The 14,117-nt window shown below is 43.7% G+C and overlaps 1 protein-coding gene across 6 annotated transcripts in view; it reads right to left on the bottom strand.

Moving 5' to 3' along the window:
- The window catches only part of akt3a (v-akt murine thymoma viral oncogene homolog 3a), a 90,930-nt gene that overhangs the window by 15,645 nt on the left and 61,168 nt on the right, over window positions 1-14,117 (bottom strand). For all 6 annotated transcript variants that reach the window (XM_037783314.1, XM_037783313.1, XM_037783316.1 and 3 more), the window contains 7 exons: window positions 12,836-12,947; window positions 7,560-7,704; window positions 6,041-6,172; window positions 5,795-5,860; window positions 4,100-4,168; window positions 1,244-1,366; window positions 405-533 (listed from right to left, as the gene is read on the bottom strand). In XM_037783314.1, coding sequence (XP_037639242.1) covers window positions 405-533; window positions 1,244-1,366; window positions 4,100-4,168; window positions 5,795-5,860; window positions 6,041-6,172; window positions 7,560-7,704; window positions 12,836-12,947 — 776 coding nt within the window. The remainder of the gene's footprint in view (window positions 1-404; window positions 534-1,243; window positions 1,367-4,099; window positions 4,169-5,794; window positions 5,861-6,040; window positions 6,173-7,559; window positions 7,705-12,835; window positions 12,948-14,117) is intronic.

Raw genomic sequence — 14,117 nt, 5'->3', positions numbered from 1 at the left:
AGTAATGTGAATGGAATCTTTTAATTTGATGCTCATATCTAATCTTAAATAAAAAGGAACATTCATTATTGTTATTCCTTCTCCTAGGGTTGTCAGTAGTAGTAGATGCTGTGGCTTTATATTTGACCTCATACTTCATACCTTACTTTGGGTCGGTAGAGACGCAGGGATTAATGGTCGTTCTATTGTTGCACTCTTAACTTGCTGCATAACAGGGCTACATGGTGTACAGATGGGTGACATGGTGGTGAAGATCAAAGCAAGAGGAGAGAGTGAGACTGAAGAAGTGGAAAAAATACTTCAGAAACATCTTAGAAGATAAAGGAAAAGAATGAGAGCGAAAGAAATGCAAAAAAAAAACAGAGAAAAAAAAGAAAACAGATAAGAAAAGTAAAATAAGTTACCTCAGGTGCGAGGTACTCGGGTGTGCCACAGAAAGTCTTCATGGTAGCAGCGTCTGTGATGCCCTCCTTGCAGAGGCCGAAATCAGTGATTTTGATGTGGCCGTCTTTATCCAGCATCAGGTTTTCTAACTGGAAGGAAACAAAAAAAACACCACCATTTCCACAACTTTCACCTTCAGAATCAGAGAATCAGTGGAAAATGAATGCTTTTTATCAAAGGTTTTGAATCATATTTCAATGAAAGTAACTAGAAAAAGACCTTTTTTCTGTACGGTGGTGTCAAAGTTTTACAAGTAAGGAAAGCCATATTGCATTACCGCACATACACACACTCAGACAGACACACACCAGACACACAAACAAGCAGAGGAGGGAAATAAACTTCAGGCGTGTAGTGGAGCCACTCAACCTTTTAATTTTAATGGCTGAAGTGTTTTTCTCGCTCTCTGTCTGCTTTTTCTCCTTTTTGTTTTCTTGGCTGCTGTGAGCAGGGCTGGGGCCAAGGCTGCCAGGCAGACGCTCAGAAAGAGCCATCTACCTCTCTACCTCTGTGGCATCAGCCTCCCTCCCTCCCCTCCCACCCCCCCTCCCTGCCTGCCTCCACCTCCCACACTTCTTTACTGCTTTATGTGTGTGTGTGTGTGTGAGCTTGTCCCCGTCCCTCTCTTTAATTACCACACATCCTGAGCCACTCCTCTCCTCCTGGATGAAAACAAAAAACTGTGGAACACAAGGTGAGGGGGCTTAAAAAAAAAAAAAAAAAGTTTTCCCTCAAATATCCGATCACTCTCATCATCCATGCCCCCCAAACCAGCCTCCCCTCTCTGTTTTCTGTTTACCTTGAGGTCCCGGTACACAATCTTGGCTGAATGCAGGTAGTCGAGTGCCGAGACGATCTCGGCGCCGTAGAAGCGCGTGCGCTCCTCTGAGAACACCCGCTCTCTGGACAAATGGAAAAACAGCTGCGGGAGAAGGAGGGAGGAAGAGAGAGGGTGAGACAGAGAGAGGGCGGGGGGGAGAGAGAGAGAGAGAGAGAGAGAGAGAGAGAGAGAGAAAGAGAGGGGAGAGACAGCAGGGACGGCACAGCAATAATTACTGATTTATTGGAGGAAATTAGCACAACACAAACTGGCTGCCCGCACCATATTGAGATGATAGATAGCGGAGGGGAGGGTGTGTGTGTGTGAGGGGTGCGCATGGAGAGGGGCTGGGGGGGTGGGGGGGGGCGTCTCGGAGGAGGGCGGGTGGAGGCGCTCGGCAGCTGGCGCCTCATCTAGCAGCCCCCCCTCACCACACACACACACTCGCATACCTCTTCCACGTTACCCTCTGGGCTAGGTTGGCACGGTGCTGGCGTGGAGTTCGGCGACGGGGGCCAAATCAAGGGTTTAATCAATACACCAGTCTAGTTAAAGACAGGCCGACCGCCGCTGCCGCCGCCGCCAACACACACCCCCACACACCCTCCCATTTCAACTGCCTCCAGTGCAGCACTCATTAGTGGCCTAACTGGCCTTGCCCCCTGAGCCTCTGTCTTCATTTACTCCATTCTCACATCCATCCCTCTCTGTTTTTTGGCAAGAAGCTTATTTTCATACTTTAAAGAGTACACAACTCGTTTTTTTTGTTTTTTTTCCCAGGTGACGTGACCTCCCGTTTCTCCTCCATCTTGCCTTTTTAATCGCTCACCTCACATCCCCTTCATCTCTCTCTCTCTCTCTCTCTCTCTTACTCTCTCCCTAGCAGTCAGTTGTCAAGTTGTCACTGTCACATGGCTACACACATGTGGCACCGAAATGACACCAGCCTGCTGCGGCGCACCAGTCAAGTCGTACAAATTACCCATGAGGCCAAGGGCCGCACATCTCCCCATTAATTGTTCAGGGAGGTTTGCATATGGCCGCTGGAGTGATGCTCACAGACCACCTTGCTCAAATGGTGTCCGTGTGTAATGTGTGTGTGTGTGTGTGTGTGGCGGGGGTGTGGTGAGAGGGGGTAACACGACAGGTGGGCCTTCATCAGTGTACTGGCAGCTGTGACTGTGGCAGGTTTGTAATGGGTTGTGTGTGTGTGTGTGTGTGTGTGTGTGTGTGTGTGTGTGTGTGTGTGTGTGTGTGTGTTTGCGAGGCATGTGTGGTCACAATTTGTCCGTTGAGGTAAAAATGTTCTGTGTGTGTTTGTCTAAGTATGTGTGTGTTTGCTGGTGTTTTCTGTGTGTGTGTGTGTGTGTGTGTGTGTGTGTGTGTGTGTGTGTATGTGTGTGTTTGCTCAGGCCTGGCGCTGGCTGAACTGCCTAACTAACTGGGAGGGGAGCAGGTGACAGTTACACTGAGGGAATGAACCAAGATTGCAAAAACGGCCCGATTAAAAATCTGAGAAATGGAAAAGTGGGGGAATCCAAACTCATTTCGTCTCCGACTGTCATTCTGGCTGTATCTGCCCCATAGGTGTGTTCATAAATAGACGCGAGCAGGAGAGGAATGGAACTGAAAAGAGAGAGACGAGAAGCGAGAGGCCAGTTGGTTGGCACATTAACTGTGTTAGAAAGCAATCCAACAGTCAAACTTTCGCCACTTCTCGAGTGTTTGCACGTCTTAGCATTCCTCTGCTGTGCTGCTGTCGCAGACTCACACGTTTCCCCGTGTGAAAATACATCAGACCGGCAACACGTCATCCAGGGCGGGCTCTCGTGACCACGCCCCCCTTTTGGGAGAAAACAATCCAATGTCCCTCAAAGTCGGCAACGGAGTAACCAGAAGAAGTTGAAACGTGTCTCCAAACTTCTACTTTAAACAAACCGGTAATAGTAATAACGCTATGCTGAAGAGTTGCTGTGTAGTTGGTTGCAGGGATGCACCGATACCGATACCAGTATCGGGTATCAGGTATCGGGTCCGATACTGTGCTTACGTACTCTTACTCGTAAACCGGCACCGATACCACTTTACGACAGTGTGACTTAAAACTCCTGTCACCATCTGTCGGGTCCTATTGCACGCGCTCACGCTCCACCTCCCCGACAGTGCGGGCGAGACGGGCTGGTGGTGCGCCCAACCCCGCGGGGCCGGGAAAATTACAATCCAAACAATCGTCAAATTGAAGTCTATGGGATCTTCAGTTTTCTTTCCCCTAAAAGGGGGCGCGGCCTTGACTTTGTGTGAAATATCTACCGTATCTGCCGGTCTGATGTATAGTTTATTTATCTGTTAAAGACATTTATAAACCCAAACCAATGTTTAGGAAATAATCTTTGAAATAATATTTCACTCACTCATACACACTCTATTTTGTTATCAACCAACACTAGTATCTACACCAATGGAAAAGTACACTTGTAATAACCCTGATATATCATTATTATTTAAGATAAATATTTACTCATAAAATGAAGAAAAAAGAGCTAAAAAATGTATCTTTTTTTTATTCAAAAAGATACATGTCAATATGTAGTTATAGCCAGTTTTCCGTTGTCTGAGTTTCAACACAGCTTTGAGCTTACAGTAGAATAGGTGGAGAGCCTAATAATTGCTGTCAGTTGGTGTGGTGGAGTTGTGGTTTAACTGGCTGTTCGACGTACTGTAGTAACACCAAGATGGGTAACCACATACAGCACAAGCATCGTGAAAGTGTGTGTGTGTGTGTGTGTGTGTGTGTGTGTGTGTGTGTATGTGTGCATGTAAGAGAGTGTGTCTTACCTCTCCTCCATTCACATACTCCATGACGAAACAGAGGCGGTCTTTAGTCTGGAATGAATACTTCAATGACTGAAATGAGAAACACACACACAAACATCATTTATAGAGCTGAACTGATTCCATTTCCTCCACTGTGCAGTCCGTGTTTATTGCGTCTGCTGCTTTGTTTATTTAGTAAATGTTTTGCCCTTGTGTTGCCAGATGTATTAAATCTTTACAGTATATGGTGTACTCAAATGATCCCACAGTGCGATGGGGGAAGTAATGTACAAGGGATCGGCACTGATCAAGTACTAATTATCATGATGCATTTACTGACACACTGGCTTTCTCTTTTATTTCAGTACAAAGCTGACTAGCATCAAATATTGTTTCTTGATTTTGCCAAATAATTAGGGCTGTCAAAGTTAACGCAATAATGATGCGTTCATTTCTTTAGCACATTAACGCAACTTGTGATTTTTAAGTTTTAAAGCCAGAGTGAAGATACTGGTATTATATGAAACTAGAAAAGCCTGATGGATCTATTGTTACCGACCATGTCATACTAGCTTATCATGAAGATATTGACATAACACTCCAAATTTGCGCTAAATTTTGGCGAGGAAAAACTGGCAATTGGCCATTTTCAAAGTTTTCCCTTGACCTCTGACCTCAAGATGTGTGAATGTAAATGTGTTCTATGGGTACCCACGAGTCTCCCCTTTACAGACATGCCCACTTTATGATAATCACATGCAGTTTGGGGGCAAGTCATAGTCAAGTCAGCACACTGACACACATTTGCATAAAGAAATCATATTTGCCCACTTCCATGTTGATTATTAAATACTTGACAAATCTCCCCTTAAGGTACATTTTGAACAGATAAAAAAATGTGTTATTAATTATTTCGCGATAAACTATGCACAATCACTGATTAAATATTTTTATCGACGGACAGCCCGAATTTTTACTAATCGAGTGCTAATTATCATGATGCGTTTACTGACACAACAGCTTTCTCTTTTATTTCTGCACAGAGTTGACAAGCATCCAATATTGTTTCTTGATTTTTACCAAATAATACATTATGTATTCGACTTCTACATGCACTCCCGATACAAAACACAGTGAAGTGAGTGAGTGAACAATTTTGCACGCAGCGAGAAGCTGCGGTCCAATTTCGAGCTAAAACAGCAGGGGCGGCTAAATGTGATCATTCGTGGCTTCAAACTGCTCATGCCTGTATTTGCTTATACATAGCAAATAGGTGTGTGTGTGTGTTTTCTTTCGAGGGAGAAAGCTGCTAAACAAAAGAACAGTTGGTAGGAGTCTCTTTGTGGCTGCAGGTGTGACAGGGGTAAACTCAGATGTGAACTGTAATTTCTCTCATGACAGTGTGTGTGTGTGTGTGTGTGTGTGTGTGTGTGTGTGTGTGTGTGTGTGTGTGTGTGTGTGTGCGTTTCCAGGGAGTGCGATAGAAAGGAGCAGCGGCTTATGTGTGTGTTTGTGTACATCAAAGACGGAGCATAAAGCTAACAGATGCGGTCGTTAATTTACAACAATTTGGTGTCTAACTCGTAATTAGCCTCGAGAGACTCAGGTACGTATAGGATCAATATGCTGTCTGCGTACGCGACATGCGCCCTTACAGATGTCGGTACGTTTGTACGTGCACATATGTCTGAATCTTTGTGTCTATGAGGTACTTACAGTGAGAAAGGGGTGTCTGGTGTTTTTCAGCACTCTGCTCTCTGTGAGTGTGTGAGCCACTTCATCCTGCACAGATAAACGGTAAAAAGAAACCAGTTGAAGGGCACTCCATGAAACGCATTAAAAACATCAGATACAGACATCTGTCCTCAAAATTAAAAGTAGTCAGAATAAAAGGCTTTAGTGCCACCAACTTTAGTTTCATTTAAACTACAGTAAAAAGGATGAACAGTCTGCCAGACTAACCTTGGCTATGATGACTTCTTTTTTAAGGATTTTCATGGCGTAGTATTTCCCGCTGGCCTTTTCTCGGACAAGTATCACCTTCCCGAATGTTCCCTTTCCCAGCAGCTTCAGGTAGTCAAAGTCGCTCATTGTCTTGAGGAGGGAAACGCAGAATGTCAGCAGTTCATCTATGCTTCAAGTTGAATAGTTGATATGTTACGGCCTTTGGATGTTTTGATGTCCAACTGGCAGTATAGAGCAGTGTATCGTTTGAGACATTTCAATGCTATTTTCAATAATACAATACCTGAGACTGAGTCAGTGTTCGTTTTGGCAGCTATTTTAGATTTAGTCTTAGGCTTAAGACGGAAATGCTTATTAATTTTAGTCACATTTTAGTCATATTCATCCTACCCAGTTTTAGTCTAGTTTAAGTCAACAACAACTCAAAACACTTTAGTCCAGTTTTAGTCACCAAAGCGTCATTGTGTTGTAATGTTGGTGCCGTCTCACAATCGTCTTGTTTTAAGACCTTTGCACACCAAGTCTGTATTTTTTCGTCCAAAATTGTCGCACGTTACAAAATAAATACAACCAACTTTCCATACTTGATAGATTTCGATACTTAGTGCTACGGACACATTTCGGTCTGTCTGTACCAAAAAAATAAAGAGTTTTAATACCCTGCCTGTAGCGACAGAGTGATGATGCGTTTAGTAGTGATGTTAACGGTCCCTCTGGGATGACATTAAGTGATCTTAGCGACCGATACCGATACCAGTATTGGGTCCGATACTGTGCTCATGTACTCGTACTCGCAAAACGGCTCTGATACAACGGCACCGATACCACTTTATAGTGGTGCGCCCGACCCCGTTGGGCCGGGATCCCACCTCAGCCGGCACGCAACGGCCCTCACTTTCATTGCACCACGGGGTTTTGCTTGCACCCTCTGACTCGCGTTAGACTCCTTGGTCCGTGTTTCAAGACGGGTCAGGTGGGTTGCCGACATCGCCGCAGACCCCTGGCGCCTTTTACGTGGGCCGAGCCCCGATCTGGCGGCACGACACGGTCGGGGCGTACTGAGGACAGTCCGCCCCGGTCGAAAGTCGCACCTGGAACAGGGGGCCATACCCAGCAGGGAAAGAGGGCACAGCGAGCCCTTTGTCCATGGTGCGGCGAGGTCCGGGCGGGTAGCGCAGTAAAGCCGCGGCCGCGAGCTACCTTCGCCCCGAGCCTTTCCAAGCCGACCTAGAGCCGGTCGCGGCGCACAACCTTGTATGCCTCACACCCTCCAGCTGGCTGTTAACGAGGGTCTTTTGGCACAGAGAAGTACTCGTATCGGTACAAAAGTTGTATTGCATGATTGCTTTTACTTGCCTTTAATTCGGAAAAAAAAAAGAATTCACACCCTTGTTGTTACAGGGGCTATTTCACAAACCTGTGACTCAGGGGAACATCTCAAGACAATGAACAGCAAACATCACAGCTGGAATCAGTTCTGTATTTTGAATGTGTGAGAATATGTGTCTGTTGTTACCTTGCGTTTGTGGTGTGTGGTGGAGATGTCCATCTCTTCCTCGACCATGTTGTCGATGTTGGAGGTGGGGCTGCTCTGAATCCTCTCCTCCTCTTGTCTCTGCAGCTTGTCAGCCACCATCTGGATGGCCTCTGTCCACTCATCTCTGAGTTTACAACACACAACAAGACAAAGTTTAGGGGAAGCACCAACACCTACTGTATCCAGGCGGCAACCTCTGGGTCTGAAAAGTGAAGCCAATGCTGAGGTGCAAAAAGAAGTGTGATTGTATAGAAGTCTCTGAGAAAATGAGCCTACTTCTCACTTGATTTATTACCTCAGTAAACATTGTAAACATGAGTTTATGGTCTCAATCGCTAGTTCTAAGTCTTCTTCAATACAGCATGATGTTCATTTAGTAAATTACGGTCCCATTTAGAGTCAGATAGACCATAAAGCAGGGGATGCTTTAGGGCGTGGCTACCTTATGATTGACAGGTCGCTTGCGCAGAGTTGTCCGGGGAGTGTCTGTGTTTTCGTCTTACAACTTTAACCCTTCACAGTGTGTAACATTTTTGGTCGCCTAAAAATGTCTTATTCAGCGTTCGGTTGTACTTAGCTCCACACTGTCCTGTCACCTCTGGGTGCAAAAAAACAAGATAACGACAGTCAAATACCAAGATGGCGACAGCCAAAATGCTGAACTCGAGGCTTCAAAACGGCAGCACACAAACCAATGGGTTGACCACGTCCACTTCTTATATACAGTCTATGATTGTTTTTCCATTTCATGTTCTTCCATTTTTGGAAGGTCCAGTTTAGAGTTTGCAACAATGTGTTGGCTGTTTGCCAGAAAACTAATCAGAAACCATCTTGGTAATCCATTACTCATTTTAGTAATTTTTCAAGCAAAACTAACCAAACACTTGCTGGTTCCAGCTTCTCAAATGTGAGGATTTATTTATTTTGGACATATCTGATAATAAACTGAATATCGTTGGGGGAGTAGGACTGATGGCCAAATAAAAACGAGCAATCTGAATACATGACTTTGGGCTCAGAGGAATTGTAACAAGCAATATGCCATTCAATAAGATATATTGCGATTTATTACATTTTTCAAAGTATGCTGTTTGTCAACATCAGTTTGATCTAATAAGATACAGTTTTCACTGTGTTCATCTCAGAGTGTTCATTCAGATAATTGAGGTGAGAGGTCAAGGGGACCCCTTTGAAAATGGTCATGCCAGTTGGTCCTCGCCAAAATTTTGTGTAACTTTGGAGCGTTATTTAGCGTTCTTCCCGACAAGCCTTAGGTTTCCTAGTTTCATATGACCCTTGCTTCAAGACTGAGCCCGCTACAACCTCTGAAAGACAGAATAGCGGCAGATTGTTAAGAGGTTAATAGTTTATATAATAAAAGATCGATACTTGACGTATTGACACAATATTGCTACGCAAAATATTGTGTTACAATGGTTTTTAGTCACATTGTCAAGGCTTTAACTTGAATAAACATCAATCTGATACAGTCTCAGCAGAAATTGAACATTCGAAGGTTAGAAGCGAAGGTATCAAAGGTCAATCCTTTCAGACAGCAATATATTGTACAACTGTTCCTGTTGTTATTGCCTTTATGTCCTGTCTGTGTTGGCCCGGCTTAAAATGCATTGACTGATCTAACAGCACAATGCAAACGTACATACACAGAGTAAGTAGCTCATAATTGAAACCAGCCCAGGTAACAATACATTACACAGGTGTAAAATATTATCCTGGTCACAGATTCTCTGATAGGATGGCGAGTGCACTTATTCAACCAGGTTTTTAAAGGCGCTGAGGTGTTTTCAATTAACATAAACACCTATTTGTTCAACAGAGAGGAAACATGGTCGACTAGAGAATCAACCAAATGAGCAATGATCATGGAGCAGAACTAATGCCTACCAGTCTGTGCATGTGTGTGTGTGTGTGCGTGTGTGTACGCGTGTGTGTGTAAGTGTCTGCGTGTATGTAAATGTAAATGCACACCCATGTATTAGAGGGAACAATGCATTGTTGTTTGCTAACATTGTTCCTCCCCATTGACTTTCCATTAGCGGTGCTGTTCAACATCTGTTGAGAGAAAGTGTGTGAGTTGGATTTTGTGTGTGTGTGTGTGTGTGTGTGTGTGTGTGCGTGTGTGTGTGTGTGTGACCATCATCAGTAGCAGAAGGCCAGCCATGCATCAGAATGTGTAGATACGTTAACTGCATTTAACGATGATGAATATAATGGTTTATAAACGGGGCCTAGCTTCCCTCTGCTCTGATAGAAGAGAAGAGAAGAGAAGAGAAGAGAAGAGAAGAGAAGAGAAGAGAAGAGAAGAGAAGAGAAGAGAAGATAGAGTGAAGGAGGTTAAATAACGCTCCAAACTTACGCTGAATTTTGTCGAGGAAAAACTGGCATGGCCATTTCCAAAGGGGTCCCTTGACTTCTGACCTCTAGATATGTGAATGTAAATGGGTTCTATGGGTACCCACGAGTCTCCCCTTTACATGCCCACGTTATGATAATCACATGCAGTTTGCGGCAAGTCATAGTCAAGTCAGCACACTGACAGCAGCTATGTTATGATTTGAGCATATTGTTTTATGCTAAATGTAGTACCTGTGAGGGTTTCTGGACAATATTTGTCATTATTTTGTGTTGTTAATTGATTTCCAATAATACATATTTACATACATTTGCATAAAGCAGCACATTTGCCCACTCCCATGTTGATAAGAGTATTGAATACTTGACAAATTTCCTTAAGGTACATTTTGAACAGTTAGAAAATGTGCGATTAATCGCGATTATCTATGGACGATCAAGCGATAAATCGTTATGGAATACTTTAATCAACTGACAGCCCTGGTTCTTTATTAATATTTCTGATTTAAAACGTAAAACGAAAAGCAGAAAATGTTGTTTCCTTGGGACTGAACTGGCTTCAGAAAGAATTCTCTTTTGATTTCCCCGACTGATCTCCACTCAAACAGTGTTAATCCTGTGCTACTGTACATGCAAGGGTTACATGTTAGCAGAAAACACTAAAGAGGTGAACCAGAGATGATATTCAAATATTCAGAAATCCTCAGCACTCCGGAGAAAGCAAGTTGGGATTTACGAGTGTGCACTTTCAAACATTACAACACAACACATACCCAGTGTGAGCCAAGAGGAGATCGTAATAATGAAACCTGTTTGACTCCCAAACGATCACCCCTGTGTCTTTTGTTTTGTTTGGAGTTAGAAGCCCATATGTTTCCTTGAGGGATCTCGAAGAACATCCATCTGAACCTAAACAGAGCAGTGTGTGTTTTTAAGATCTGAATCCCTTTCTACTGCAAAAAAAGACTTCTGAGCATACCCTACACACTCCAAAACAAGGGCAAACTCGAGTTACACTCCATCTACAACAATGGAGCACTCAATTTGTGGCACCCGTGATGTGAGTGTGTGTGCATGTAGCTACATGAAAAGCAATGGGAACTCTCTCAAGGTCAGGCAGCAGATAAATGCTCTCTCTCTTGGTTAGAGTGTTTTTTTGTATAATGAGTTTTTTTTTTGCTAATGAGAGATAATGGGCCTGCCTACAGTCGGGCACTATGCCAGCACGTGCCACCCTCTCTGCTCACGGCTGGGGCTGTGGTAGTTGGAGTCCTGCCAGCGCTGGTACAGTACAACAAATACAGTAACACACAGAAGCACAGATACCCAGTTGTGGCACACACACACTTCTTTTCAACCCACTTAAACTTCAATGATGCGCACACACACACACACACACATCTGGAGCTTGCAGTCGCCCACTTGCGTAACGTACACACTTGACTTTATAAAATATTTGATAGAAAGTTATTAGCTTTATGTTAACTCTGAAATGTCTAATTTGATTATCTGGAGGTAAAACTATTATAAAAGCAACAAATAACAGAGACAAAGTTGGACAGACAGCTGCAACACACACACACACATTAAAACACACACAAACTCAAAAGGATGCACAGAAGCATCTGTGGTCTTCTGGGCAAAGCTGTTCATTTTCTGGAGATAAACACCTCAGCTCCTCAGAAAGGAACTGAGCAGCTGGAGAATTTATGCCAACGCTACTTGAAAGGTCTCCTTTCCACTCTGTCTCTCTCACCCTCTCTCTTTCCCCTCACACACACACACACACACACACACACACCAAAGAAAAAAACTCTCTCCAGTACAAACCTCACACATACCTCTGCCCTTGATGATACAGTTCTTTTACCCACATTATATAGATCTTGTTTTTTTTTTTATTTATGTTTAGTCAAATGTCATGGTCATTTAAAAGTTTGTCTTTATTTGACCTGAACAGAATTTGTACATAATCTTTTTTTGTTTTTTAAGTTGAACTGAAACAGAATTAAGTTTGGCAACCCCCCCACCAAAGTGTGATTTTAGAAACATTTGGGTGTTTTAAAGGCTCTGTATGTAAGTTTTTACACGTATAGTATAAACGTGTTTTAATCGTTTTTTATTGCCAATGTGTGAATAGGTTGGCTGAGTTGAGTGACGGCGGGGGTTAACTCCGGAGAGAGTAACGTTATCGACTCCGGCCCAGGAGATCAAAACTACAGTGTCTCCCCTGTTACTAGGATCAACATCTGCCGGGCCTTCGAGTCATGGAGGGACCTTCGTCTGGTAAGCTAACGTTACTGCCAGCATGTGAAATATATAGTGAAATTGTGTTTTAGCTGCTAATGTTGCTAACGTTAATCAACATGATGCCTGTCAATCACGTTCAGTCTCGTGGGTGTCACCTCACTCCGCGTCTACACGTCTCCGTAGTAACAGGACGCTGACTTTCGTTGACTTGACGGCCACAGGTGTCACTGTTAACAAGCAATTTCTGATTCTTCCAGAGAGTCCCTGTACCTGATATGTTTTAACTAGTTTAAATATACATTTTTCATCCAAACTGCTGCTGTGAGATAAACATTAGGCTGTCTACGGTAATATAGGCAGTATGCATTCAATAACCTATCGGTCCAAAAGCTCTAAACTGTGCGTAAAAAGTGAACGTTTCACTTCTGGCTTTAAAGAAAGGTTTTGGCTAAATAATCCTAGTAGCATTTAAATTTGAATCAAGTCAGACTCAGGCTGATATATAAGATTAGAGCTGTCAGACAGATTCAGGGGGACGCTGTTACCATGAAGGAAAACATCCTCGTTGTTCACTGAACACCAACATTGACTGGAGGATGCTCTAAGAACTGAGAGTCTTTAGGGGAACTGACCTCTCGTCAGGCGAGTCCACGTGGAAGGTCCTCTCGATGACGGTGGTCCACTGGAGGCAGCGTATGATGAAGGTGTTTGGCTTCGGCCTCTCCGTCTTCATCAGCTGACATTCTGAAAATGGGCAGCCAGAGGAAAAGTCTTTTTAGTACAATTACAACAATGTTTCTGCGCTGAATAGCACAAAGAGGAGGAAGTAAACAGAACTGGGAAGAGGTAGGAGCTTCTGACTGTACCTAGAATAAGATTCAGATCTGATGAGGTTGCTTTTAGTGACAAGTAGTTAGGACCTGCACTGATGAGCTGATATCAGTCACACCTGCGTCCATGTTAAAAGTAAACCTTTCTGTTTTGGCTTATGAGCAGTTACAATGTATGTGAGTGTGTATGAGGTTTGTTAATGTCTTTTTTGTGGATTGGCGGTTTCATTTTTGTCTTCTTTTGTTTTTCTTATTGTTGCATTTTTTTTGTATTTTATTTATCACATTCTTCGCTGGATTAAAAGAATCAGAGCAAAATCAGGTAACTGCGCCTTGGAAGACATTTTGACATGCTAGACGAGGAAAAGCACCGGTGTAAATAATAACATCTAGCTGCTTTAAGTTTTAGGGTCCTGGTATCGTGCATGCTGGCTCACTGTCACAGCTTACTGCGACACTTGAATAGAACAGAGCCATTGTTAATGGTATTAGCAGGGTTTCACAGTTTCCAGACTCAAATTTCCAGTCCTCTCCGTAGATTTTTCAGTCTATATTTGACTTTGTGACTCGGAGAGGATGCTGTGACAAGATTTTACACAAAGTTTCCATCCAACTTTCTTTTCCCATTTGGAATTGTTAACCAACCAGGCTTTGTATTTGGGATCGTAGAGCCAGCCCTCAGAAAAATTTGCATTTACCCATCGTGGCCGCTCAGTGTACAGCCCTACACAGAAAGTTGGACGACGTTCCACTGCCAAACACCTTGCAGCTGGGGCAAAGCTGTATTGCAGGTTGTGACCAGGCCCGGCACATGTACTTCTGCCCCCCTCTATTAGCAACAGGGACCGACTGGGATAGAAATCCATCCTGGGAATTTGAGATTGAGAGGCCTTTAATGCTCGCGCCCCCTAATTTTGTGGCAGTAGTTTTAACACTTCTACAGTTTTTGTGGTATAAAGAGAATCTGATGATGCTGAAGACCTTCGAGACACTTCATAGTGGATGACACCTCCTCCTCGGTTTGTATAAGCCCCTCGCCACTGCACTGAATCTAAACAAGACCGGCCAGGCAAGCGGAGGTGAG

The sequence above is a fragment of the Sebastes umbrosus genome, chromosome 10 (genome assembly GCF_015220745.1).
Source record: "Sebastes umbrosus isolate fSebUmb1 chromosome 10, fSebUmb1.pri, whole genome shotgun sequence".
NCBI lineage: Eukaryota > Metazoa > Chordata > Actinopteri > Perciformes > Sebastidae > Sebastes > Sebastes umbrosus.
Note: the sequence above shows the minus strand (reverse complement) of the source record. Positions and strands in the feature narration are given on the sequence as shown.